This window comes from Artemia franciscana, chromosome 10 (assembly GCF_032884065.1).
Source record: "Artemia franciscana chromosome 10, ASM3288406v1, whole genome shotgun sequence".
In the NCBI taxonomy this organism is placed as follows: Eukaryota; Metazoa; Arthropoda; class Branchiopoda; order Anostraca; family Artemiidae; genus Artemia; species Artemia franciscana.
In genome coordinates this window covers 29,387,210-29,413,365 of record NC_088872.1, presented here as the reverse complement: position 1 = coordinate 29,413,365, position 26,156 = coordinate 29,387,210, and the positions used below count along the sequence as shown (strand labels likewise).

Genomic DNA, 26,156 nt, shown 5'->3' with positions numbered 1-26,156 from the left:
TTTTTTGCGAGGGGGTTTCTTAATGTCCGGATTAACCTTTATTTGCTTTTAAAGAGAGTTTCTTTGCCAAATCTTGTTTTGTGTGGTTTCCATGTCCAAACCTCCCCCTTCTTTACAATTAAGCATATGGATTTAATCTTTGATGGTACACTTCAAATATTTTTCAATAAGTAAGGAGCTGTCTCTCCACAGTATCTTTAGTGTACCCTTTGTCCAAGTATACTCCCCAAAATACATTGTAGCTTTGGGGTAAAATGCCATAGCTGTAAAAAAATTTGAACTTGAGAAGTATTATTTATTTGGAATCGATATGAAAGGAAAATTTATTATGTGCTAGGTGCTACTCCATAGATTCTTTTTTGGCTCATAAATTTGTATTATGTTCATGTGTTTATTGATTTTGTCTCTTCAGACTCTTCTGATTGCACTTTTTTTCCCTATAGTCTATAGTAATAGATGTACACAGACCTAATCGTAGAGAAAAGGAATTGAAAACAGGAAAGAGCCTTTTCTGGCCAAAATTTCTAGGATGTTTCCTTGGAGTTTTCTTATAGGTGGAGAGGGTATTTCCCCTATCCCCCTTTGTGCAAGTACGCATCGCTGTTTACTGTATTCTCGTATGCTTAGTATTATGTTACTACCATTAATTAATAAGCTCACACTAATAATTTATCTTCCAGGTTGTTGATCTAATTTCACTCTTCTAACGTAAGGACAGAAAGTTTAATAAGTATGGCAAAGGATTATGATCATTTATTTAAGCTGCTAATCATAGGAGATAGTGGTATGCAGTAATGATTTTATTATTTTATATTAAGCACACGTTGCTAAAGAAGAGTATGACTGCACCCAGAACTTTGTTTTGCTGTCTGGGGATGCAACTGCAGAAAACTTTTTTTTGGGTTATATAATTAAATACTGAATTTTTTATTTGGATTTCAAGGTCTTTATTCTCTATAATAGAGTTTTGTATTCGAAGATATAGAAAGAGCGTTTAAACTGTTTTTTTTCAGATTTATATTACCAAGGTTTATCCATTTCAGTACAATTATCGGTCAATTTCAGCTAGTGATAAATAATTAAGCTACAGCTGCTAACAATGAATCACTAACCGAACAAATGGTTCCAGTAAATAAAATTGTTGAAATATATCCATAAAACAAGTGTTGGCATAGAAGTTTTATTTTGGGCTAGTTTATTTGAAATACTTGTCTTTATTGAAGTAGTTTTTGTTTGCTACTGAATTATTATAAAAAGTGCTTAGCTATTTTGATTTGTGTGGGAGACAGCTAATTTCTCATGTTCAAAACCGTATTACCCAACAGGCTAGCATAGGCTTTAGCCTAGGGACACTAAACCAAGGCCATTCCTCATATTTTTTAAATGTTTGAAAATAAGATACTGTTTGAGATATGATACTTGGCATGTATGATCCATTCTGGTAGGACAAGGCAAAGAGAAAGGTGGAGGGGGCAGGGGGAACTTTGACATTACTGGACTTGATTGGTAATTTATATTTGAGATCTTTCTACCTAACTCTATAGCATAACGTCTACTTTCCCTATGGTAGGTCTGGGTTTGTGTTCAGGACTCGGAGCACCTTTATCTACTTGTTTGTTTCGCTTTTATCGCAGAAATTTGCAGGAAAAGGCAGTAAAAGGTCAAAAGAGGTGAGGAAATTCTTTTAGGACGAGAGGAAAGTAGCTGGTAGTAGAGTAATATCTTAAGCCACTAAAAGGTATCATAGCCTACTCTAATTGTATTGTAAATGATTTTAAAGACTTCCAAGCACCAACAAGTAGTTTTGGCTTACATTTGATATTTGTCTAAATCCCAGTTATTATCTTTTTTCTTTCTTTTATTTTATCTCAGAGGTCTTAGCAGGTCTTATATGACCCTGGCCATACCACGCTAAGTATAATGTGACCCTTATTAAAAAAGAGGCTTATTTAACATTTCGAATTTTTTTTAAGTTCCTAGTGTGAGGGTAAGTTGATTGAATACTTCTCTAAATATGCCTAAGAGCTCTGTTAAAAAAAAAAAAAAAACCGCTTTATTCGTGCATAAATGCCACTTGTAAATTCATGTATACAAAGAATATTCGGATATATTAAATGTTTTTACTGTTGTTTATTTCACTCTTCGTTTCAATAGTATAAAAAATTTCCTTCGTAACATCTCTCTCTCTCTCTCTCTCTCTCTCTCTCTCTCTCTCTCTCTCTCTCTCTCTCTCTCTCTCTATATATATATATATATATATATATATATATATATATATATATTATATATATATATATATATATATATTATATATATATATATGTATATCTATATATATATATATATATATATATATATATATATATATATATATATATATATATCTATATATATAAAAATAAGTTGTCTGTCTGTGGATGGATGGATGGGTCAGGTGACGTCACCTGAAAAAACTGGATCAGGTGACGTCAAAACTGAAAAAACTAAAAAAGGCAAAAACTACAAAAAAACTAAAAACTAATAAAAAAAATAAAAAAGCTAAAAAACTAAAAAAACTAAAAAAAGGCAAAAACTACAAAAAAAACTAAAAACTAATAAAAAAGCTAAAAAACTAAAAAAACTAAAAAAAGGCAAAAACTACAAAAAAAACTAAAAACTAATAAAAAAAAATAAAAAAGCTAAAAAACTAAAAAAACTAAAAAAACTAAAAAAACTAAAAAAAAGATAAAAAACTAAAAAAACTAAAAACTAAAAAAAAAGGAAAAAACTGAAAAATAAGCTAAAATAAAGGTAAAAACCAATAAAAAACTAAAAAGAAAAAAAGGAAAAAACTAAAAAAAATTTTCATCTAAAAAACTAAAAAAAAATAAAAAAGGTAAAAACTAAAAGAACTAAAAAAGAAAAAAATAAATGACGAAACTCAAAGAGAAAGCGACCAGGACAAAAGGAATGTTCGATTAGCAATCAACAAAGCACCGGGACACAGGGAGTATAAATGACGACCAGGGCATAAGTAAAAAAAAAAAACTATCTATATATATAAAAATAAGTTGTCTGTGGATCTGTGGATCGTGGATCAGGTGACGTCACCTGAAAAAACTGGATCAGGTGACGTCAAAACTGAAAAAACTAAAAAAAGGCAAAAACTACAAAAAAAACTAAAAACTAATAAAAAAAAATACACCGGGATACAAATGACGACCGGGACACAGGGAATATAAATGACGACCGGGACACAGGGACACAACTACAACGGGGACACCGGGGGAAACAGGGGGATATAAATGACGACCGGGACAAAAAAACTAAAAAGAAAAAAACAGGGACACAACTACAACGGGGACACCGGGGGAAACAGGGGGATGTAAATGACGACCGGGACACCGGGACAGGGAATGGTCGATTAGCAATCACCATCAACAAAGCTCAAGGGCAATCATTAGAATCATGAGGTATAGATCTGAATACAGATTGTTTTCCCATGGACCATTATATGTTGCATGTTCAAGCGTCGGTAAACCTGACAATCTATTTATATGCAAAGACAATGGGACAGCAAAGAATGTTGTATATTCGCAAGTTTTACGTAGTTAAAACCATATATATATATATATATATATATATATATATATATATATATATATATATATATATATATCTATATTCACAGGTGGGACATAGGGACACAACTACAATGGCGCGTAACTATTATGGCGCGTAACGACTTACGCGCGCGGGGGGGCTTGGGGGGGGCGCGAAGCGCCCCCACCAACTAGGTGTTGGGGTGGCGCGAAGCGCCACCCCAACAGCTAGTATATATATATATATATATATATATATATATATATATATATATATATATATATATATATATAATATATGAGTAAAACTAAAGAGTAGCATCGAAACTCAAAACGATCGGAAGTTATTTCATGTACGAAGAGGAATTCGTACTCTCCCCTCCTTAACCTGCCGCACTCTAATATGAAAGTTCCAGGGCTGTGGAGGAGGGGGTCCCCTTTTGTATGCGGTATAACTTCTATTTGTTTTGAGATTTTAATGTCTCTCTTAATTTTACACGAAAGAACATTTTTTGCATCAAAACTGTGAAATTGATATTTACCCCTCTTGATTTTTGGGAATATTTCTGGTCTACCCTGAAATCATGAAAGTAAGGAGTAACATTAAACATCAAAATGAGCAGAATTTATTCAGTATAGGAGAGGGAATGCTGCTTTCTCATCCCCGCCTCATTTTCGTAGAAACTACGGAAGATACCCATTTGATCAGAAATTTAGAGTTCTAGTCCCTTTGTATTAGTTGAAAACAACTGTGGGGGGTGTTTTCTGGAGGGGCGATGGTTTAAAGGCCTAGAATCTTTTCTCTAGAACTTTTCAAAAGTCCAAACCCTTTTTACAGAAAAGTATTGGGTATCATCCGCTAGACATACGTCAAAGGGTTTTCCCGTCTGAATTAACCTTAAGGGTCTTTTTGTTTATATTTCCCGTGTAGTTGGTTTGGTACTACAAAATTAAATGCATGATGGCAATTCACCCCTTACGATCGACAAGGCATCCACTAGTTGGACACCAGGATGTTTTATTATCTGAAGTACCCTTAAGTGAATTTTTTTAAAATTTAAATAGCATAGAGTCAAGCTCTAATTCAGAACCAAGCAAATTTAAAATCGGCAGATTCCTTATTCCAAATAAGCAAGTCATAGTTTATATAATGAAAGTTTTTGAAAGTCATCAAACCCTGTTTATAAAAAAAGTAGTGCATTTAGTCCATTAGGTGTACATAAGAAGGTTTTCTTGTCTGAAGTACCTTAAAGGTTTTTTTGTTGTTATTTTTTTTCCATTTAATTTCAATAACATGGAGTCAAAATCCAAGTCAAAACCAAAAAAAAAAAAAAAATAAGATGAGCGGAATTCCTTGTTTCAAATAAATAAGCAAATTAAATTCTTTAATCCGTGTCTTTTCTTGCTATGATAACTCCCAGCCACCCTAAAACACCAAATGAAGAATAAGATATAAAAATAAAGTATTATAGGTTAAATTAAAAAAACGATACTAAAGTTTTTTTGTACTTTAAGAAAGCTTCTTATTCCAATGAAACGGCTCATATGTTTCAGGAGTCGTTCTTAAACAATGGCGACAAAAACTTTAAGTATAGCGTAAAGAGCAAGTTATTGAGGAGGGGATAGTCCCCTCATTTACGGAATAATTTCTGTTCGTTTTATGTTTGAATGTTACCCCTTACTTTCAGTTGTAAAAACTTTTTTCTTTGATTTCTGATCTTTTTTCAAATAATGCTTGGAAATTTGCCTCCCTTCCGCGTAAAATTCTCCCTGGGAATTTCCACTGGACGATTCTACCTTCGCTGAAAATTAACCCGGAAAATGTCCCTAGACATTTCCCTCTGGAAAATTTTTCTTAGCCTATTTCCATTTGATTTTTTTTTAAATTTCTGACTATTCTTCAAATCACGCCAGAAATCCCCTCTCCCCCTCCGTCTAAAATTTTTCTCGGAAGTCCCCCATGGAAGGTTTTTCCCATGGGAAATGTTGCCTCTCCTAAGGAAAAATTGCCTAGATAATTCCAATCGTGCTGAAAACTCCCCTCGGACAATTCGCCCAGAACATCTATACATGCAACATTTAGTTGCCAAAGAGAAAGTAAGAGAGATAAAAAGGGCTATAACATGGGAATTCTGGCAAATCCCCCTGTGTAAAATCTACCCTGGAAAGCTCACCCCAAGAAACTTCCCTCCCCACGAAAAATTCTCTCCGTAGAAAATTTCCCCTTTCGAAAAATATGTGCATACGTCATTTTTTATGGACTGCATACATGTTTTAGAGCAGGTGCGTCATCGTGCAGCATTATAACCTTTGAAACTTGATTGTTCAATGCATAGTCTTGGAATAATAAAGCTCAGTATATAGTATTGCAATAATTCTAATTTGATTGGCTGTCTCAGAACCCTTGCTTGATATCACTTTGGTCCTCTTTAAATCAAAATTGTTTGTTTACGCCACAAAATGACAGAAAATGACGATTTGCTGTTGTAAATTCTCCTTTGCTTCTTCAAAAGAAAACTAGGAATATATACATTCCCGTTCGAATGAGCTTTCTTCCGATATATCTTGACCATTAGTTTGGTACGGTCACATCTGGTGGAAAAAACTAACAAGTAAACACGCACGCTTTATTGTTCTTCTCGAAATGTACAAAATTTGCACTTTTGTAGATACTGGCCTGACACCTCTGTTTTATTTGAGGATTCAATTTTTGTCGAGACCTCAGTTTTTCGTTTTTATTTTTTTGTAGCGAGGGGAGGGTCTTCATTTTTTTTTTTTAGAAATTAAGCAAATTGTCTCAGGATCGTAACTTCTGGTAGGTAACTTTAAGCTTAATGAACTTTGGATATTTAGAGTCATGAAAAGCTAATTGTGTAAACGTGTCTATTGTAATCAAAACCTTTTTTTTAATTTCATTTGCTATCAGCACGAGTCGCTGCTTACTAATTGATCGTTTTAACGAACTGTTTGACAAACGTTTGTTATACCACTTATTTGTAAGCTTCGTTTGATAGAGCTTATTCGTTAGAGGCTTAACTCATTAGTATACAGCGTTGCATTGCTGCGCACCAACTATTAGGGGAGTCAAAGATACCTTAACGCCTTGTTTTATTGTTGTGGTTGAATTAACAATCTTGATTAGATTCCCTGAGCAGTTTGAACAGTTTATCAACATAAATAATGACGAAGTGCACTCTGTCTTTCCATCATAGTGAAAGAAGACATTAATGAGAAATTTTCTTAAGACAGTACTTAAATATCACTATCACTGTATTCAGAAAATTCCTCGCTGACTTACTCGTTTATCTTGACAGCTTATCCTTTTATTCTTTTTATCTTCTAGGAGTCGGCAAGAGTTCTTTGTTGATAAGATTTTCGGACAATGTGTTCTCACATAATTATATTACAACAATAGGCGTGGATTTCAAGATCAAGACATTAGAAGTGAATGGACAGCGTGTTAAGCTTCAAATATGGGACACGGCTGGCCAAGAGAGGTTTAGGACTATAACTTCAACGTAATTTCTCTTTTTTTATAAGGCATTTTAAAGCTACTTTTCAGTGGAAAAAGCCTATTTTAGTCAACGACTTTTGGTACACTGCTTGATTGGCTCTAATAAAAACACATACAGAAAATTTTTTGGAGACCTGGTTCTGCCCTGTTTGAATGTTTTTTTTTCTGTAATTTTGTTTGATTCACTCTTTTCTCAAAGAATAGCCTACCCTTTAAAAAAGGCATTGGTTCGTGCATAAGCCGCAACGTGTCGCTTTGAGCCGTGGCATATCAGCTTGAGAAATCTGCAAAATAGACTGTTTTTTTTTGTGTTTTTTTTTTTAATGATGAATGAGAAAAATTCAATTTTGACAGTGACAAAACAAACAGCAATAGTCAAAATATTTTTTATTTCACATCCAGAGATTGGTTTCAACGGGAAAGCAAATTATAAAAAAGGGACAAAATCCCCACATCTAAAAAAAAAAACTTCTAAAGGGTGTAATGTTAAGAAGAGCAAGTTGAAGAAACTCCTCTCTATGGTGAAATGCAGAAGATGCAGCAAAATAAGTGCTGACAGGAGGAACTTGATGAGATTCCGTATTATAAAACGGTATAAAATTAGTTCATATTAAAACAATTTTGCTGTTCTATAAATTGTATTACAGTCACCTAGAAACTCCAATGCAGTATACAATGAAGTGATTTACAAAAATTCTAAAAAACATGTGCTAAAAAATTCTAAATGACAGTACTTTTGAAAAATTGGATTAATTATTTCACTAATCATCTCTAGTAAAAAAAAAAATGTCTCTGATGTCTTTTATTTTTTAGTCTTGTTTAGAAATAGGTCAAAAAAGTCTCTAAGGTCGATCATTTTTAGCCTTGTTTAGCTTTTAGCTGAAAAATGTCTCTAATGTTTATGATTTTTAGTCGTGTATAGTGTGCCAAGTCTTGCAGGTACCCTATAAGGATCGAGGCAGCCCTTTGCAGAGGCCATTGTTCATAGAACTGGATATGACTCCCTGTCGCAGTTGTCCTCGGACTTTTTCACATTAAAGGGGGGTTTGGGGAGGGGTTTACTTGTGAGGATATTTCCATGGAGGAATTTATCATGAGGGAAGAAAATTTCCATGAAGGGATCACAGGTTTTCTATCCTTTGTGCTGTGTTGTGCAATTTTAAACTTAACCAATTCGAACAATTGGATTCCATCTTCACTATCCTTTGTGCTCTGTTGTGCTATTGTAAAATTAATCAACCGTAGAAAAATCTCGTAGGCAGTTTAATATAACGATTTTGATCTCAAACCAAATCCTATTTATTGTTCCATTATAAGAAATACTAGTCTGATTATAGTTTTCATGTGATTAAGCTCTATTGTTTCTCTGAGACTGTAAAAGACCAACGGTTCTATTAAATATTTCCTTTTTCTAAATCTATACAATGATGGGAGAATTCTAAAAGGTGTTCAGCAAGAGTTATTACTGTAACTCTCCTTAGGTTTGTATGTATTCTATTGATGTTTCTTCTACAGTGCTAGAGAGATTCTAGACGTATTAGAGGAAAAAAATGTTCTTCAAGGAAAACTGGCTCAAATTTTATTGACTTCGAGCTTGTGGCTGTGCGGCTCACGAAGCAGATTAATTTAAATCTGTGCCATTTCTTAGGGAGCATGCTCTTTTTACAATTCTTTAGAGGACGGAGAAGGTATTCTTCGCTAAAACTGGGGTGCTTTCTGTTCTATAAGGAAGATCAAGGTTTGCCCAAGAAGTAGGAATACCAGTGTTAGGCAAGAGAAAGTGGAGGGAGGGGGGTCGTCGGTTAGTTCACTCACGGGCTCCTCTTCTTATGACAGTTGACCTACAAGCTTATGCTGTTGAAGTCTATCATTTCAATCCTGGGGTGTTTTAACCAATATAAAATTACCCACAGTTCAATGGTATTCTATGGATTATACTTTCTATGTGTTTTAGCATAAAATCTCTTCTCCCGTATTTTGCTATGATACCCCTGCAGTTAGCTAATGTCACTAATAAAATTGTGATTTATTTATATAAGTCACTGTTGATGGAAGTAATTCGTTTAACTCCGGGAAACATACATTAAGGTTACATAGAAACAAAAACATTGGGTTCATATTTTCTTATATGAAGAAGCGCGGACGATATATCAACCATTTAGAATTAAAGAGATTTTGAAATTGACATTTTTTTGAATGCTTAAGGGGATTAAACAAAATAAGATGAAAAAATTTTGAAGAAAATCGCTTTCCAATTTTATGTATTCCGATTCCTTAAAAAAAAAATAATTGTTTATTATACGTTTGTGTCAAACCGCCCGATTAAGGTTAAAAAATGAGCAATCATTTCATTGGCGGATAGAGCTTTGAAATTAACTTTCCAAATTATTTGATGAAGTTTTTCTTACTGTATTTCAATTAGTAGGGGTTATCCTAGAAACATGAATGACCAAATTTATGGAAAAGAGGAAAATAAAATGAACATATGATTTTAAAAGAAAGGCTAAAAATGAATTCAACTACCCAGCTTTACTGTTTAGTCAATTTCTGTTGGAAAAGTTGAATAGCGAACTAGAAAATATAATTTAAAGTTAGCTTTTAGAATCACTTAATCTGGGTCTTAAACCCTTTTTGGAGTATCTTACCCAGAAAATAAATTTTCACTTCACTTAATTTTACCACTTATCTTACTTCAACGTTTTGTAATTACGGTTATCATGCATTGTAGGACAGTATATACTCCTAAGACTTGCACATTGAATATGTCTTTTCTTTCTGTTCTATTCTCTCTTTTTTTTCAGCTGACTTATCTTTGGGTTTCTCAGCTCTTCAATAGCTACCATTTTACATTAAAATTGAATAATTTAAAATTTAGAATGAGTGTAAAATTAACTGGAAGTTAATCTTAACTTGATGAACTCACCTGCATATGGGGGATGGTATATCTTCGTAAGTTTGGTCCGAAAGCCTCTCCAATTGGAACTTCTTTAGTTTAAAACCCTTTTTAACGCATTTTATGCACCCAGGAAGTTTTTTTTGTCTCATCCCCTCCTTTTAAGTGTCAGTCGTGTTTGCACTTGGATCCAAGCTCAGTCTTTTGTAATTCGGTTGTACATATGAATTGCTTAAATTTACACTACTCAATGTTGGTTAGAAATGGCATAAACTTCTAAAAAGATGTGGATTTGTCTTTTCTTTTAAGCTGTGCCCTTTTAAGTGCAGTTTTTTGGATAGAACATCGTTCTAGTGTAAAAAAAAACTCATTATAGGGAAAGCTCCATTTCTATTCTAGTTAGATTGATAAATTAAAAGTTTTCTGCCAAAGAATAAATGCGGATAAAATTTGACTAGAAAATTCTTAGGTTTTAGCTCTGCAGGTATTCTCTTGTTAGTTTTTCTCTAGTAGCCTTACTCACAGAAATAAATTTACCAAAATATATGTGTAGGCCCATACTTCAATAAAATTGCAGATTCATTGTGATTGATTATTATGATAGCAGATTTTTGACTTAAATTTCACTTTAGGTACTATCGCGGCACACATGGTGTAATAATTGTTTATGATGTCACAAATGGCCAGACTTTTGCGAATGTAAAGCGATGGCTACTAGAAATCGACCAAAATTGTGACAGTGTTTGCAAGGTCTTAGGTAAATTTTAAACTGATGTAATTACTTTTTTTCTAATAGCTACATATAGTTTTACTTCATAACTTTATTAAAGCTTACCTATTGATTTTGTACGACCCAGCTTTACATGAATAAAGGTATGTATATCCGCTTTTCATTAATCCGAAAAAAATTTCCTCAAAGCTTAGGGCAGTCAATAGTGGCTTGTGATTCAAATTGAGATCTAGGTTACACCAGACAATCGAATATTTTTGTTGTGAGTGTTTCAAATATTGGTATGAATTTTTATCCATTAGTACTGCTATTAGAAGTAGTTCTTCTTTTGAAACAGCCCATAGATTTATCATGTATGTTAAGTTGTGTTCAATTTCATTTAATAATTGGGTTAGAGCATTCTTGCTTATGGCTCTTAATTCAGCAGTTTTTTTTTAATCATTAGGCAATTTTTTCTTGCTCACTTTGAATGGGGATGGACCATAGCTTCTTGTTTACATCGTATGCTTAAAATGCTAACTTAAGAAAAAAGAAGAACCAATTTGAGGAGTTTGTGTTGATTATCAAAATGAATCGCACATGCCAAAAGTTGCCAAAAATTTTAATAAACTTTTTCATTTCCTAAGAGTAGTGAAATCGAGATTTATTATTGATGTCCTGTAAAATAATTGTAAAATTTAACTGCCAATGTATTGATGTTTACATGAAATAATAACGAACACGCATAAAAAATACACAGGAAGCAAACATATTGTCGCTATTACGCCTAAACGCCATATATGACAATTTGAAGCTGCCGAGATAATTACCAAAAAGTGTTTGCTAATGACATTGTCAAAGAGAAGTTGGCAGCATAATGTAGAATAGGAAGGTTGAAGTGGGATTGAACATAGATTTTCATGATGATTGTCCCTTTGAATGCAGCTCAGCAAACGGTTTTCAGTAATTATTTCAGGAGTTTGAAACTGTCTGATAAGGACCTTTAGGCGTAACAGTGACGGTAGGGGCCTATTCAAAGCAGAGTAGATTTTTTTTTTCTTGATTTCATCCTGGATTATAAGAAATGACCAAGCCATAACTAAGTTACTACTACTGAAGCTAAAACCAATCCCTCTAAGGCCAACATAGCTGTGAACCCTTCTCCATTCCAATTTACTAAAAGCTTCCAATTTCATTTAAACCCTTTCATATAACCCTTCCCACCCCACTTTGGGACCACCTTCTTTTTGTTTGGCCCAAGACGGAAGGTCAAAAAGCACAATCTTTGGTAGTCTATCATCTCCCTTCAGTAAAGGTGGTTTAGCAATCTGAAACTTTCTTTGACTCTAGATCCAGAAAGTAAAAAAAAACGAACCGTATTTTTCGTACAGCCCATTGTTTGATATACGATCAGTCAAATGAGTACCTAAACTATCTTTAGGCATTTTTTTTGTAAAATAGTGAACAAATCTCCGCCAGCCTTTCGAAGTACCTGCGTTTCAGAGTCATACTTGATCACTGTTGTTATTCTCGCTTCTAGTATTCTAATCTTGGTTCGCACTTTTATTTCCTATTCCTGCACCTCAGGCCTTGGATAATTTACTTTTTACATCTCCGCTGTATCCACAATCTTTAATAATATTACTTCCCAGTTCAGTGGCGCTATCTTTTTGTTCGATTTTCTCGTTACCTAATATCGCCTCTTAACTCTCATTTGTTCCTAGTCTAAGCGACTTTGAGGTCTTAATGTCTCTTTCCAAACCCTTTTTTGCAGCCCTGAACTGTCAAAATCTCCTAAAATTCATCAATTTAGTAACATTTTGTTCGGGATAGTCCAATAATCCACATATTGTAAGTCTAGGTGACTTTCACTTTCCCATTTGATACCATTTTCTTTCATAATCTTTGCCATATTTCTTAGGACATCAAAATAAGCCATTAATGGGGATAGGACAAACCCTACTTAACTTTAGATTCCATACCGAGCCTCACTTCCTATCTTCAGTGCAGCAAAAAAAAGGGAATGGTAAAAAATAATGGCTACCTCAAGGCCCTATCATATTGAATAATAATTTGAGCCAAGTATCTTTTTTATCATTAGAGCCTAATATCCTCATTAATTAGTCATTCATTTTTGGTATTTCTTTGTATTTTTCATGAAAATACCTTTATTCATAATTATAAAATTGTTTTAATATAAGTGTCAAACTAGAGAAGTAAATTTTTTTTATATTTGCGTCTGCTCCGAAGCTTGTATAGAGAATATAACACTATAATAATTTCACTTGAATAATTTGGTAGTTCAGTAATTTTTAGTCCCTAATTCAGCTTCTTTTGAAGTCAAGTCTGCTATTATAAAGAAGAAAAAAAACCTTTCCCCGAGTGTTTCTCTAAGGTCATCTGGTTGGACACAATGTAAAACAGGAATATTTTAGTGGTCGAATTTAATATCTTTTTTAATTATTAATTATGTCGGTTTTGAGTACACTACTATTTCTCTGATTGCTGTTGATTTCTGAGGGAAAAAAATTAAGTTTGCTCTTGTGTACTAATGACTGTGCAGCATTTTTTTTTCTAGTTAGGTTTTATTTTAGTAAAAACAATAATTTTTTCTAGTTGGAAATAAAAATGACATGCCAGAACGTAAAGTAGTTGAGACTGAAGACGCCGAGAGGTTTGCTAGACAAATGAAAGTACCATTGTTTGAAACCAGTGCCAAAGACAATAAAAATGTTGAAGATGTAAGTTTTTTTCTCTTTATAAGAGGTCTGTTTTTAACTTTTTTCTTTTTTGATTTATCTTTTAATTTAGAATGAAACTTTTAGACAATAGCAACGTCTTGTTCTCATTAACCACAAGGAGGATGAGGCTGTTTTAACCAAAGGACTGGTTGAAGATATGTCAACCAGGTACCCGGCTTGACTTCCTCCTCTTGGAACGTGAAAGACTACATAAAAATGAGCATTGTTGGCTATGTTTTCGGTAGAAAATATACTACAGTTGACAAAGAACTAGAAAAAGAAATTTAATAGTGAAGTCTGTACTTAGTAAAACTCTACAAAACCTCTTGCCAATGGGGGAGTGTTTGATGTTAACGGACAATGCAATGATTGAATAGCTATCTACATAAAAAATTATCTTTGGGGCACCAAAAAGCCAATTATTGGAAACCATGTAAAGTATTACCTAAGCTGGGAGATTTTTCAGGGGGGAGGAGTTATGACATTTCATTATTTAATAATTTATCCTACCATATGTTATAATTTGCTTTTATTACGTAAATATTGACGTAAATAATTTCCACATAAGATAATAAACAGAGCCTCGTTTTGTGTATAGACCTCACTGTTTATGCTCTTATGCATCATTGATGTGGATCATGTAATTTTATGCAGCCAATAGAGCAACAAAAAACCAACAAAAATAAAAGTAATATTGATTATCTTTTTGGATAGTTATCTTAATTAATGCTGAAATTTTACTAATTTTTCAAGATTTGCAAGGTACTGTCTTACATACAGATTTAGACCGGGGTTCTTTAGATGTACCCCTAAAATATGCGCTAAAGTTTCAAGATAGTACTGGTTGCCACTCTCCAACATGTCCGGGACTTGGGTGGTTGATTCAGCGAGGAGTGTGCAATTGTATGCGTATACAAGGTCCCCTAGTCCCCTAGTGTTGTTACCTATGTTTTCATTATAGACCTTCTTGGGCTCACCTGCTTTGGTGGGACACAAGCATGTCTTCTAACATGGTTTCTCATAGTAGCAGCCGAAGTACATAGTCAAATACGGCTATAAAATCCAAAAAGATAGCTGTGATTTCTTGGTTATAGATATAGTGCTGGTACAGAAGGATCCGAAGCTGGAAAATGTGACCTACGCAATCCATTCCCGTGTGAAAATCAGCTTGATTCGTCATTTTCAGGAAGGAGATGCCTAGATAATTTTTGCAATCCATCTTGTTGCCCTTCTTGCATACTGGAATGATTGCTGCATTCCTGTCATCCTGGGGGACGTACTCGCTCCTCCAGATCTTGTTGAGGAGGTCCTTGAACATGTTTTTGAAGAGCTGGCTGGATTTATAGATCTCTGCTTATAATTCAACTTCTCCTGGCATTTTATAGCCCTAAAACGATTTTACCGCTTTCATTACTTCCTCAATTGTATAGGTGGGGAAGTATCAGCGGGGTATTGATTTTTGGTTGGTTGGTTCAGGTCCTCTCGCTGGTGGTACACGTTCTGGGAAAGGCTAGTCATGTCTATTTAAAAGGTTTCGGGAAACGTGTTCTGTCCAGCGATTCATTCTCTTTTGATAGTCAGTGACAGTGATATTACAGTTTCGTCCACCTTCGGTATATTTTCAGCTATTAGATTTCCTCATTCACTTGAGGTGCTTAAGAATCTGGTATTGATTTCGAGTAGCATTTCTTCTGGCAGCTTCCAGCTCAGTTGCAATCTTCTTGCAGTATCTGCCCTTGTCTCTTCTAGCAAGTCTGTGATTTTTCTCCCGAAGCCGATTGGATTGTTCTCTATCTAGTCAGGCTTACGACTTGTCTGGGAAGGCCTGAAGTGTCTCCATTGTGCACCACTTCTTGTGGTTTTGACTCGTTTTCTGAGTATCGTCGTGGCTGCTCCTTGCGTTGCTTCTTTGATTTTTTTTGCTTGATTTTTTTGGTCCAATGATTCTGTCATCTGCTGTTTGTTTGCATTATGTATTGTGAATATGCTACGCTGGGGTAGCCTCCATTGTCCCTTTCCTGCTCAAAGTTGTCATGTTTTTTATTTTTGTTATTTTTTCCCTTCTTTGTTTATTTTATTTGTGTCCTTTGGTGGATATAATTTTTTTTTTAATATTCGATAAGACTTCGATTCGACCTTAGATTTCTACTAGCTCTATTTGAAGATTTTTTGTTTTTCTATATTTTGTGTTAATGAAAAAACCTTGAAATTTTAAAAAAATCTGCTTGGTCAGAACGACGTCATGCCCTTGCGTTGAGATCTTCTGGAATTATAAGTTAGACCCGGCTAGGACAGTTGTTAAGGACTGCCTTTATTTTGCCATAAAAATGGCCTTTCAGATGGTCAGTGAATCCTGAGCAAGTGCATTCGCTGCTACTACAGTGACGTTGAATGGGCATTTCTGATGGCGGGTCTTTGCTATTCAATTAAATATTGGATTCCATTCCGACGTCGTTGGTTGGATCTTCTCACTGAGAATGGATCTGACACCGTGACCTCTGGAGCCGTCGCTAGAGCCAAAGCTATAGAAATAATTTACGTCTGCTGTTTCTGGCTCTCTGATCGTCGATCTACCTTTGTGTTTCAAGCTGGTTTCAACAAAACTCAGAATGTCTAGGTTATATTGGATGAATTCCTTGACTGTAAAAGACTGTGTTATGTAACATTTTAGTGAACATATATTCTAAGTTCTAATTCTTAGATTTCTCTTCATCATCTATATCGATGTTTTAGTTGTTACCAACCCCCCCCCCCCGACCCCACTTTTCGTTAAGACCGCTAGTAGTCTTGACGTGTCGCTTTCCGGGGATGCTGTAGCATAGGTTGTTTTGTTTAGTCCGTCATTTCCATGGTATTTCGTGGGAATTTTGTTGACCAACGGTTCCCCAATTCATCGGTATGTTGGCTGAGTGGGTGGTGGGGGCAAGCCACTCGCTCTCCACAAATTTCAGAGTCCGTTCTCCATAAATCTTTCGCCCTTTCGCAGTTGTCCTCCTGCCCAGAATCGTGCCGTGACGGATTTCTGCTGCACCATCTAATTCAACCCATTATAGGAAGAACGTTTCTAACAGACGGACCCTGTGTATAGCCCTCTACAGTATACATTAAAGGGGCTTTCTTCCGCCTCATTTATAACCCCCCTGGGCAAGGGCTCTGCATTTTCAATTATGGACCACTAGGGATTAGGTTCCCCTTGATCCACGCCTCCATACCCATGGAGGTACCCCACATATATGTAGAGCATTCCCCTATCTACTACCTGGAGACGCGCTAAATAGCCCGGCGGGAGTTCCTACTGAGAAGGTGACTGAACCATGAAGAAGAGCCCTTTGATCGGTTTTATCCCGTGGTTATTTATGTTTGTGCTTACTTGTGTCCACTAAATGCTCTAGAGCTCTACAAGATAGTTAGGAGCATGAAAATTAATGTCGCCTGCAGTTTGTTATTTTCCTCTGAAAGTTTTGAAGCATGTCTTTCCAATTATATCGGAACATTTGGTGTACCTATTTAATCAGTTCATAAAGTGTGGCATTTTGTCTTATTGTTTCAATTCCGCTTAAGTTATGCTATTATTTGAATGAGGTGATGACAATTCTTTCCATAATTTCTTACTTATGTTTCTTCTCCGAATGTTAAGTTAAGGAACTTATGTCTCTTTACCGAGTTTTCAAGAAGAAAATTAAGGCTAAAATGGTGGAGTATCTTGAGTAACGGATGCTCCCAAATCGAACTTCGAAAAAGTATGTCTTCTTACCAGACAGGGCTATTTTTCATGGCGGTCTTAAATGATAACCCTGGACACTGGATGGAAAGTGGCTTTTGTTTATCTTGATATTGTGAATTGATCTTGATTTGGTTAACCTTGGCATTTTGCTCGATCAACTTAATAATTGGCCATTTCGAGTGAATTTTTTTTTACCTTTCAAGGTCCTTCCTTTATAACCATGCCTTTATATGGGAACACCAGTGGTACCGTTTTGGGTACAAAGAAGGCTGAGAATAGTGTTCCACGAAGGTTTGAGCTTGGTGTTTTTAACTTTTGATAACGACCTATCTAGAGCTCTGGAAGTTTGTCATTTGACCTGGCTATGTCTGTAAATGACATTATAAAGTTAATTATAGCGCGATTTACGGGTGATATGCGTTTTAAGCTGTTCACGAAGCCGGAAAAGTAACTCATGGAGACGCTTATTACGGATGCGAGCCAGATTGAAAGTTGGACTATGAGCTAACAAACTGAGGTTGAACAACATTCAATATCTAGTGTCTGGAAGAGACACCAATTACTGTCCATGATCTACCAAAAGGTGACTCAGTGATGCTTGAATCAAACGACTAAGGTTTTTAAATACCTTTGTGTTCTCAAAGATGAATGCCTGAGCTATAAATTCCACATAGAACTGTTTTGCGTCTAAGTTGCAAAGAATGTTAGAATTAGGAGAAAATTAAAGCAGTTTTTCATTATGACCCAATAAGGTCTTAATATTTCTCTACTTTTCATCCCTACTTTTTATATTGTCGTACTGTCTAGTCAAGTACGTTCCCAATCCGTTTACCCCTGCTGTGTTCGATGAAGAATTCATCCGTCAGAGTGCTTTTTGAAGGTAAAAAAGAGATGCATCAATGAGACAGAAATATTTTAAATAATATATTCTGCCTCTCCATGGAGTATATATTTTTACTCATCGCGATTTGTGTTAAAAATAATAGCGTGGATTATTGCCACATTGCCTCAGTGAAACGTCCCTTACTGGGAGTTATCTCCACCGATAATCGACTGTAATTCGAGGATATTTTTTTCTGTTCATCATGTTGGACCAGAGGGTTGCTACATTTTACCGAGTGAGTTATTAACAGAGGACAATGTACCTAGTTTTAGTAATAGCTTGAAAATACCGGTTTTTCGTTTAATATACTGAATCTTAGCAATTTTTCTCTTGGGTGATTTGTCACTTTTTTGTTCTTTTTTTTTATAGTGTTGTAGTGAAATAATGACGATTACGATATTCTTGGTGTTTCTTACGTGTTTTTTGAGTGAGATTGAACTACTTTTGTTATTTCATCTTTTTTCTGTCGTTTTTTCTTGTATTTTTTTTTTCTGTTGGTCGATAGCAATGTAAATATGTGTTGTTGTTGTTTTTTTTTTTTTTAAATGAGGTTAATCTAAGCGAGTTTGCTTCTGGAGGTTGATGTATTTGTTTGTTCAATGTAAATGCAAACCCATAATAGATAAAAAAAAGAGCAACAATCATTCTGGCTATATTTAAATTCAAATTTGAATTCTTCAGTGACGTCGCACGATTTTGCCTGTTAGTTTTATCAGTCGATGGGAGTTGTATTTCATTTTTAATGCATATTTGATGTGTACAACAAAATCTTTGCCACACCAATTCACAAGGCGCATCTTCAGCTTCCTCTAAAAAGAAACCCAGGTCTTTTCAAACGTTTACGAAAGGTAAAACTTTGGGATCGCTATACTATCCTTTTGACTAAACATCTAGCTATATGAATTTAAAAATAGAAACGTAATCAGAGCTAAAATTTAACTAGACTAGCACTTTTCTAACTGAAATGTAAAACTAACCTGAGACTATTGTTTTGAAGAGGTTCTCGAGGTCCATGTTATTTATAGAAAGAGAAGGACCAAAGTGGTGCGAAAAATAAGTTGACTCGTGCTGAGAACCTCCGTGTACAGGTTATCTTACACAATGAATGCCCCGCTACGTTTCCTCTTAGAATATGTTTAGTGGAGAAAGGATAAATATATCACGACTTTAAAATAAGCATAAATAAGTGAATGGCATTAATTTCAGCCTTAAATTATGAAACAAATATACACACTTCAAATCATTTTATGACTTATTAAATAAAAACTTTTCCCCCGAAAATGTGGCCTTGTGAAATATTGTCATTTTTCTAATGAATTGTATTAACATATAATTAAATTTTATTGATTTAAAGATGAGTTTTACTCTTTTCGTTTTGCAGATGTTTATGTGCATCACAAGAAATGTATTAAGAATGAAATTGGAACAGAAGACACGACAATCAGTAGCAGAACCAAGTGATAAGCATAAAATAAATTTAAGAGATGCTCAACAAAAGAAGAATAAATGTTGTCGGTAAATCAGGTTTTCAAGGACTGTAAAAACAGATCTCACGTAACTGCCAATGAAAGCCTTGAAAACCACATCAAAGAACTGCACAATTTGTCCTACCTAAAATAAAAGAATGTATCTTCTAGTTTCATAATTACTTTAGAGGGTTAGAATAAACGTTTCACGGTATTTACTAAGAAAGGTTTTTCTTTGAAATATTGATAAGAAGAAGTCTGAAATTTTTTTAGAAAAACCGATAAAAAGAATTTTCACTTTGACTTACCGGTATAGTATTTGGTAAAGTAAATAAATGGTCAGGTAGCTTCTGAGAGAAAATAGTGAAGCTTAGTTTTTCTTATTACGTCTGTGCAATTGTGACCAGTTGATCGAGATACCCACTTGAAGGAGCTTTCTCACTTTCCAACTCATTCTCAAAACACGAGCCAGATACGTCCTTTCGTTTTGGACATGACGATTTGCTGTTCATTCTAGTGTGTGTTTTATGGAACTATAGGTGTGTTTGGAATATTTAGTTTCATTACTAAGTCCAAAGTTCATGTCTATTAGTTTTCCAAGCTTTCGATTTGCTATGTATATAATTATAGTCTGACAAAGGAAGAATTACAAAATTGTTCTAGAATAGCTTCTTTGACAAAGTAGCATTGAAGTTAATCTGTAAATTGAATGCTTAAAGTATTTTGTTTAAGTGTCATTGTTCATTTTTTTTTTCTGCATTCTGTGATATGCTTGAATGTTTCTTGTACTAATTTCAAATAAGGGTATTTTTTGTTTATTAAATTCGGGCATTTTGCGTAGTTTCGTGTCCAGTTAGTTGGTAATAATATCCACCGCAATGAAGTAAGTATTTATTCATTATGTCCTAATAAATCATATATATATATATATATATATATATATATATATATATATATATATATATATATATATATATATATATATATGTATATATATATATATATATATATATATATATATATATATATATATATATATATATATATATATATATATATATATATATATATATATATATATATATATATATATATATATATATATATATATATATATATATATATATATATATATATATATATATATGTATACATCCGTTTCAACGCAACGCAACGCATGTTCGAACGCAGACGCTTATTACGCAGAGCAGACGATTTATTAAGCACAGCCAATGTTAAAATAATTCATTCTTTATTTCAAGCTGTATTTCTTCAAAATTTTAATTGGGTTTTTTATACCTGAATGTCGATTTTAGTTTTGGCTGGAATTGATCCATAACACATTGAATTAATGTTGATTGATTAAGAAAGACCAAGCTCTATAATTGCGTTTCCTTTTTAATTGGTTGCATTTTTAAAGTTACTGAACTTTTTTTTCCTATTTTGTTTAGTTAGTCCGTCAGTTATTCTTAGTTTAAAGGACATAAACTTTACAGTTATTTTTTACTTGCTTTTACTCAAGTAACTTCTAGTTGAACTCCCAACTAGTAAATCTAAGCTAATTTCTGAAGTTAAAATAAATGTTTAGCTTCCAGCAAGATCTATAACATATAATCACATATCTGCGCAGTGGTTTAGGTGTGGAATATTTCTCTGTCTTAAAATTTTCATTAAGCTATCCTCAATTCGCACAATGTAGACCCAAATGGAACTTTGAACAGTTTTAGAAACCCCTCTAAGAATTCTCATACCCAGTCCCTCTTTGAAATTTTGGCTGTTTGTGTTTACACGTAATTAGGTGGCTATTATGGACGATTTTAAATTTCGTATTCAGGAAACAAATTTAATAATCAAAATTAACGATCATGGAGTCGTACTCTAAGTCTGAACCAATCAGATTTTCAATGGACAGAATTCCTTATTTTAAGTAAGCACTATTTGTTTAGTTCATAACACAAAAAAAAAGAATTAAAAGAAAATGAAAATATATAAATAGATAGCATGTCGTATTCTACATGTCGGGACTATTGGTAAAATATTCCGAAATCCCTTCTTTTCTTCATTATTTTGAATTGTCTTACTCTCTCTTTTATACGAGGTAAGGAATATAGCCATTCTAAATAAGTTTTCCTTTTTTCAGTAATAATTGTTTAGATTTGAATAGACTATCTTCATCCCAGTGGGTTACAAATTATTTCGCAGAAAGTTTCATGTTTATAGCTGGACTAGTTTAGCTGTTTATTTAAGCTGAATACCGAAAGACAAAGACACTTAATTTATATAGATAAGTGGATTTAAGAAGCTAAAGACAAACGGAATACAAAATCAAATTCTTGTTTAGTATATGTTTTACTTTGTGTGAATTTTGGCTTTTATGGGTTTTTATTTCTGTTTCCTCCCCTAACGCCTATTACTTTTTTTTTCTCTTTTCTCGTATGATTGCCGATGGTATTTCCGAAACATTTTAGTTTAGATTTGTCATCTCATAGTCACCGTTTTGATACAATCAGTCTTTTTGTTTTGTCTCTTCTTTTCACTCTGTTCTTGTATTTCTGTGTGACGAGAGGGTAGTGTGTCCTTTCTGTTATTGGTAAACTTTTTAAATGATGATGCGTATGGTATTGCTCCTAACAACCCTGTGAAAAGTAGACATAGATATGTATATTGTTAAATAAAGCAATGAGTAAGAAAATGAAGATGGTGGTCTCTGGGGAGCTCTTGGGCTCTCATGGTTTAAAAAGGGTCCAAAAGAAGACATAATCTGCGAGAAAAGATAATGTCAGTCGTTTCTTTCTCTTGAAGAGGAAGGTCTCAACATCTGTAGAGGATATGGGTCAGTTTACTAACCCCAATGATTGTTCGTCCTGTTAGTTGAGAAACGAAGAAAAAACACCTGACAATGATTCCAAGTAATTCATACTACAAGCTTAATGTCATCTTATACATCCACAAACTTGGATAGTCAAATTGCCTACAGATTTTTTTTTCATAATATAGCTTATTATTCTTTGTTCAAAACTCTAACGTTTTCAAGTTATTTTCTTTACAAATCATTTTGTGATTCTGGCTGCATTGTTAACTTTGTATAAATTGCGTAAGTTGCGCCATGACTAGCTTTTCTCCTCTTGGTTTGTAATCTTTGTGTTAAATTTTTCCGAAATTTGATGCAGTAAGATGGTTTTTTATTTGGTTGGGAAAAGTTCCTCGTAGCTAATTCTTAGCATTTAGTATTCGAAGCCCTCCCTCAGAATTTGAAGGATTTCAGTTTACAGGGTGGAAATTTTATATTTTTAAGACAACTTTCGAAGAAGGGCACTATCCGGGTATCTTCCTTGAAAATTTTCAATTCAACCTCCTCCTCCACCACCCCTCCCCTCCCCTAAAAAAAAGTTTAAGGTGGAGCCTTGTCCCTAATTTTTGTGTTTTTTATGTTTGATTCTTCAAAAAAATATTTTGTATTGTATATCAGGAGTGTATCATGTTTTGACTGTACTATTTTTAATCCGGTAATAAAATTTGTTTAAGTATGACTTAGTTCAGAATTTAAGCTACGTTTTTCTATTTTTATATTTACAGGTAAATGTGAGAGTCAAGTTGGAACTTGTAAGTACTAAATAAAAAAAGAGATTTATTTTAATTAATAGAAGCAATGAACTTCTTAATTAATCCCTTATTTGCAGATTAATTGCATATCAAAATCTTTTCTTTTTTCTATGTTCCCTAGACTATTTTGAGCTTAATGCTCACGCTTTTTCAAGCGTCCTGTGGCTGATATAGCCTTCACATTCCATCACTGGTGAAGTATGGATTAAGAAAATCTTCGAAGTGCGCTTACGTCCAGATTTTGAACGCCTTCTCAATGAAGGCATATCAACAGGCCATATCAGCATATTTCGAAAATAATTTCTGAAACCACACTGGCTAATTATGGCAAAACAAAAAGTCGCAAAGAAGAGAGAAACTAAGACAATAACAGCAAGTGAAAAACAGGAGAAAACATGCATATATTTCGGTTGAGACCTCCGCTTAACTGTTCTCAGTGCAGAATAATTAAAAAAAAATGCAGATAAAAGTCCAAAGGACAATATAAAAACCAAATCTCAAAATAAAAATTTAGTTTCAGTGTTTATTTTTAGGTTTGTACGTGCACTTCTGACGAGAATCAGGCGTTTCCACCTTCCTCGCCATCAAGGATCTTCGAGGCCTGTTTGGACCATGTAGACTGGTCTGCTGCCAGCTGCTTTGTAAATGGGAGCCATTGAGTTAGTCCATGTGTGACCAAACTTTCTGAACCCCCCAATTGGTTCAAGGTCTGATTTAACCAAGTTCTTCCAGTTTTCCCCCTGTTCCTCTTGGCATTTTTTCCATGAGCTACAGGGCTCGGCTAGAAGGATTCGACGAGGCAAGTACTCTGTTGGCCTCATTAAGACGTGAGCCAACCATTTCAGGTTTTGCTCCTTGATCGTGATGACAACACATATCTGAATACCCCACATTCGTCGTATATTCACGTTCCAAGGGGAACGATATTAGACTACTGCCTTTTGATATCATAAAAGCTTTTGATAAAGACTCTCAGAAGGGTTTGTTGAAAAACTTTTAGCGCACATAATTTTGGATCTTCTGCTTGGGGCTCTTGGGAGTGTCTAGTAAAAGCTGTTACCAGATCTAGGTCTCGAGTCGACATCCTTACTTCATCTTGAAGGGCGATGCTACCATGAAAGCTGACAAAATTTGTCTTTTGGGAATTGATCTATCCTTAGATCTTTATTGGGGTGTACATCTCGACCGGGCCAGATCGTCCTGCATGAAAAAGCTGTGTGTGATTCTTCGTTCTAAGTATCGGTTACATCCTACTCGCTTATCCTTGCGTAAAAATTATGCATTAGGTCTGTTGCGGAATGAAGCCCATTTTTTGAAGGGGCTTCTGAAATTCAACAGGCGCCACATTAGAAGACCTAAAAGAAGGCATCCATAGCGAGCTGTAGCAACGGTCGGTTAGCCGTATAACTTCAAAGAGAAAGATTTTACATCAATGGTCCGTGTCTACAACTACACCACCATTCGTCTAACGAGCTATCTCTCCCTGTTAAAAGGGTTGGCTAAGCTAATAACGGCAAAAATAGAAAGGTCAGGTTTTACCTACAAGAAAAGATCCCTGTACTGAGTACTTGAAGACCAGGTTTATAAGATGCTGCATCCCCATTTGAAATGGTCTCTCAAGGGAGGTGTAAAGCAGTGTGAGCATTCTACGTTTAGACGGATGCATATTTTGAGGTCAGTGACATTTTGAGATTGCACAGGATTGTAGAAATAACTAGCTATGCAGGGTTATTTTGGTAAAAGATGTTTACAAAATCCGGTTCTTTATCCCCTTTAACCCTTTCACCTATTCAACTCTTTCCACCCTATCTTTTGAAAACACTTAACGAATTGTTATTTTTTCTGTTACTCTGAAACGCAGAATTTTTGTTTAAAACATTAAAACACCTTAAAACATTTTGATTTTATATCTTAAAATTTTTTTCTTCTTTCTTTGTTTTCTGGATAGGTATTTTTAGCTAGTCTTATGATGGCGCACGATTTTTTTTTATTCTATGCAAGAGGGTGTTCCTCTTGTGTTAAAACATTGACAGATCTCCTTTTGAGAAAATAGCTAGTTTCCAAGGTCATTGGTCTGTTTGTTTTTTTTTTCTAACTTGAGACAATCTAATAACCGGTTTCCATAATTATTGAGTTGCATTACTAAGGTACTAGATCTTTTAGCTTTAGATCAAATAAGCCCTCTCCCTATTTTCTAAGAACATTGGTTTGACGAGATACCCATAGGAGAAAAACGAATAAACTTACATCCGTGATCTTAATGTCCAAAAAATGCAAAACTCCACATTTTGGAGAAAATTCCACCTTTCGCACTTGAAACCTCTAATGTGCTATATTTAATGGTGTAATTTTTGGGGTGATTTACCCCTGCTATGAAAATCTGGAAAAGGCTCACAAGTGCGTTATTTTCGATGGGTAGCTTTGAACTTGACAGATTTTTATATATTTGAAATCATCATAAAACTTCAATTTTTCTTTGCATATACTGCTTTCAGAATTCTTTTGTTACATAGAGAGTTTAGTTCACTACTAAACCAAGTCATTCATGAGAATCATGACTCTGTCGATTCCGTGTCATTGTTTTAATCCACAGCGTAAATTTTGTACCTAAGCCAGAGTGCTTTTATTTGCGAGTACTTCTTTATCATATGAAGAATTCAGCAAGTTTTGAAGATCTCCTTACTGTGAATAATACTCGTTATGTGACATTCAAACAATCATTTTTTGCTCATAGCTTTGAAATCGACGATAAACAAGGGTTACATGCCCTTGAAGAATCGACACTGTCCAGAATGCCTTTTGTAATGCGTATAATCACAAAGGCTCTTGTTTTCGGAAATTCTGCAGATCCAAAACGTCTTTGCGAAAGATTTAAAAAGCAGTTAGCAGAGGATTATATTCGGTAAGCGTAACGAAATAATATATATTAAGATACGGCAAATAAACGTGTCTATTGCATTATTGCCTCCAATGGTATACAATAGCAATACAAAGTCAAAATTTTAATTTTTGGGTGGATCAATTTGGAATCCAGACGACCCC

At 34.4% G+C, this 26,156-nt stretch overlaps 1 protein-coding gene across 2 annotated transcripts in view; it reads left to right on the top strand.

Moving 5' to 3' along the window:
- LOC136032037 (ras-related protein Rab-35-like) overlaps positions 1–23,041 on the top strand; it is a 37,281-nt gene extending 14,240 nt beyond the window's left edge. For both annotated transcript variants that reach the window (XM_065712126.1, XM_065712127.1), the window contains exons 2-6: positions 681–784; positions 6,925–7,099; positions 10,621–10,745; positions 13,314–13,438; positions 19,427–23,041. In XM_065712126.1, coding sequence (XP_065568198.1) covers positions 733–784; positions 6,925–7,099; positions 10,621–10,745; positions 13,314–13,438; positions 19,427–19,564 — 615 coding nt within the window. In that variant the 5' untranslated portion in view covers positions 681–732 and the 3' untranslated portion in view covers positions 19,565–23,041. The remainder of the gene's footprint in view (positions 1–680; positions 785–6,924; positions 7,100–10,620; positions 10,746–13,313; positions 13,439–19,426) is intronic.
- Positions 23,042–26,156: the final 3,115 nt, after the last annotated feature.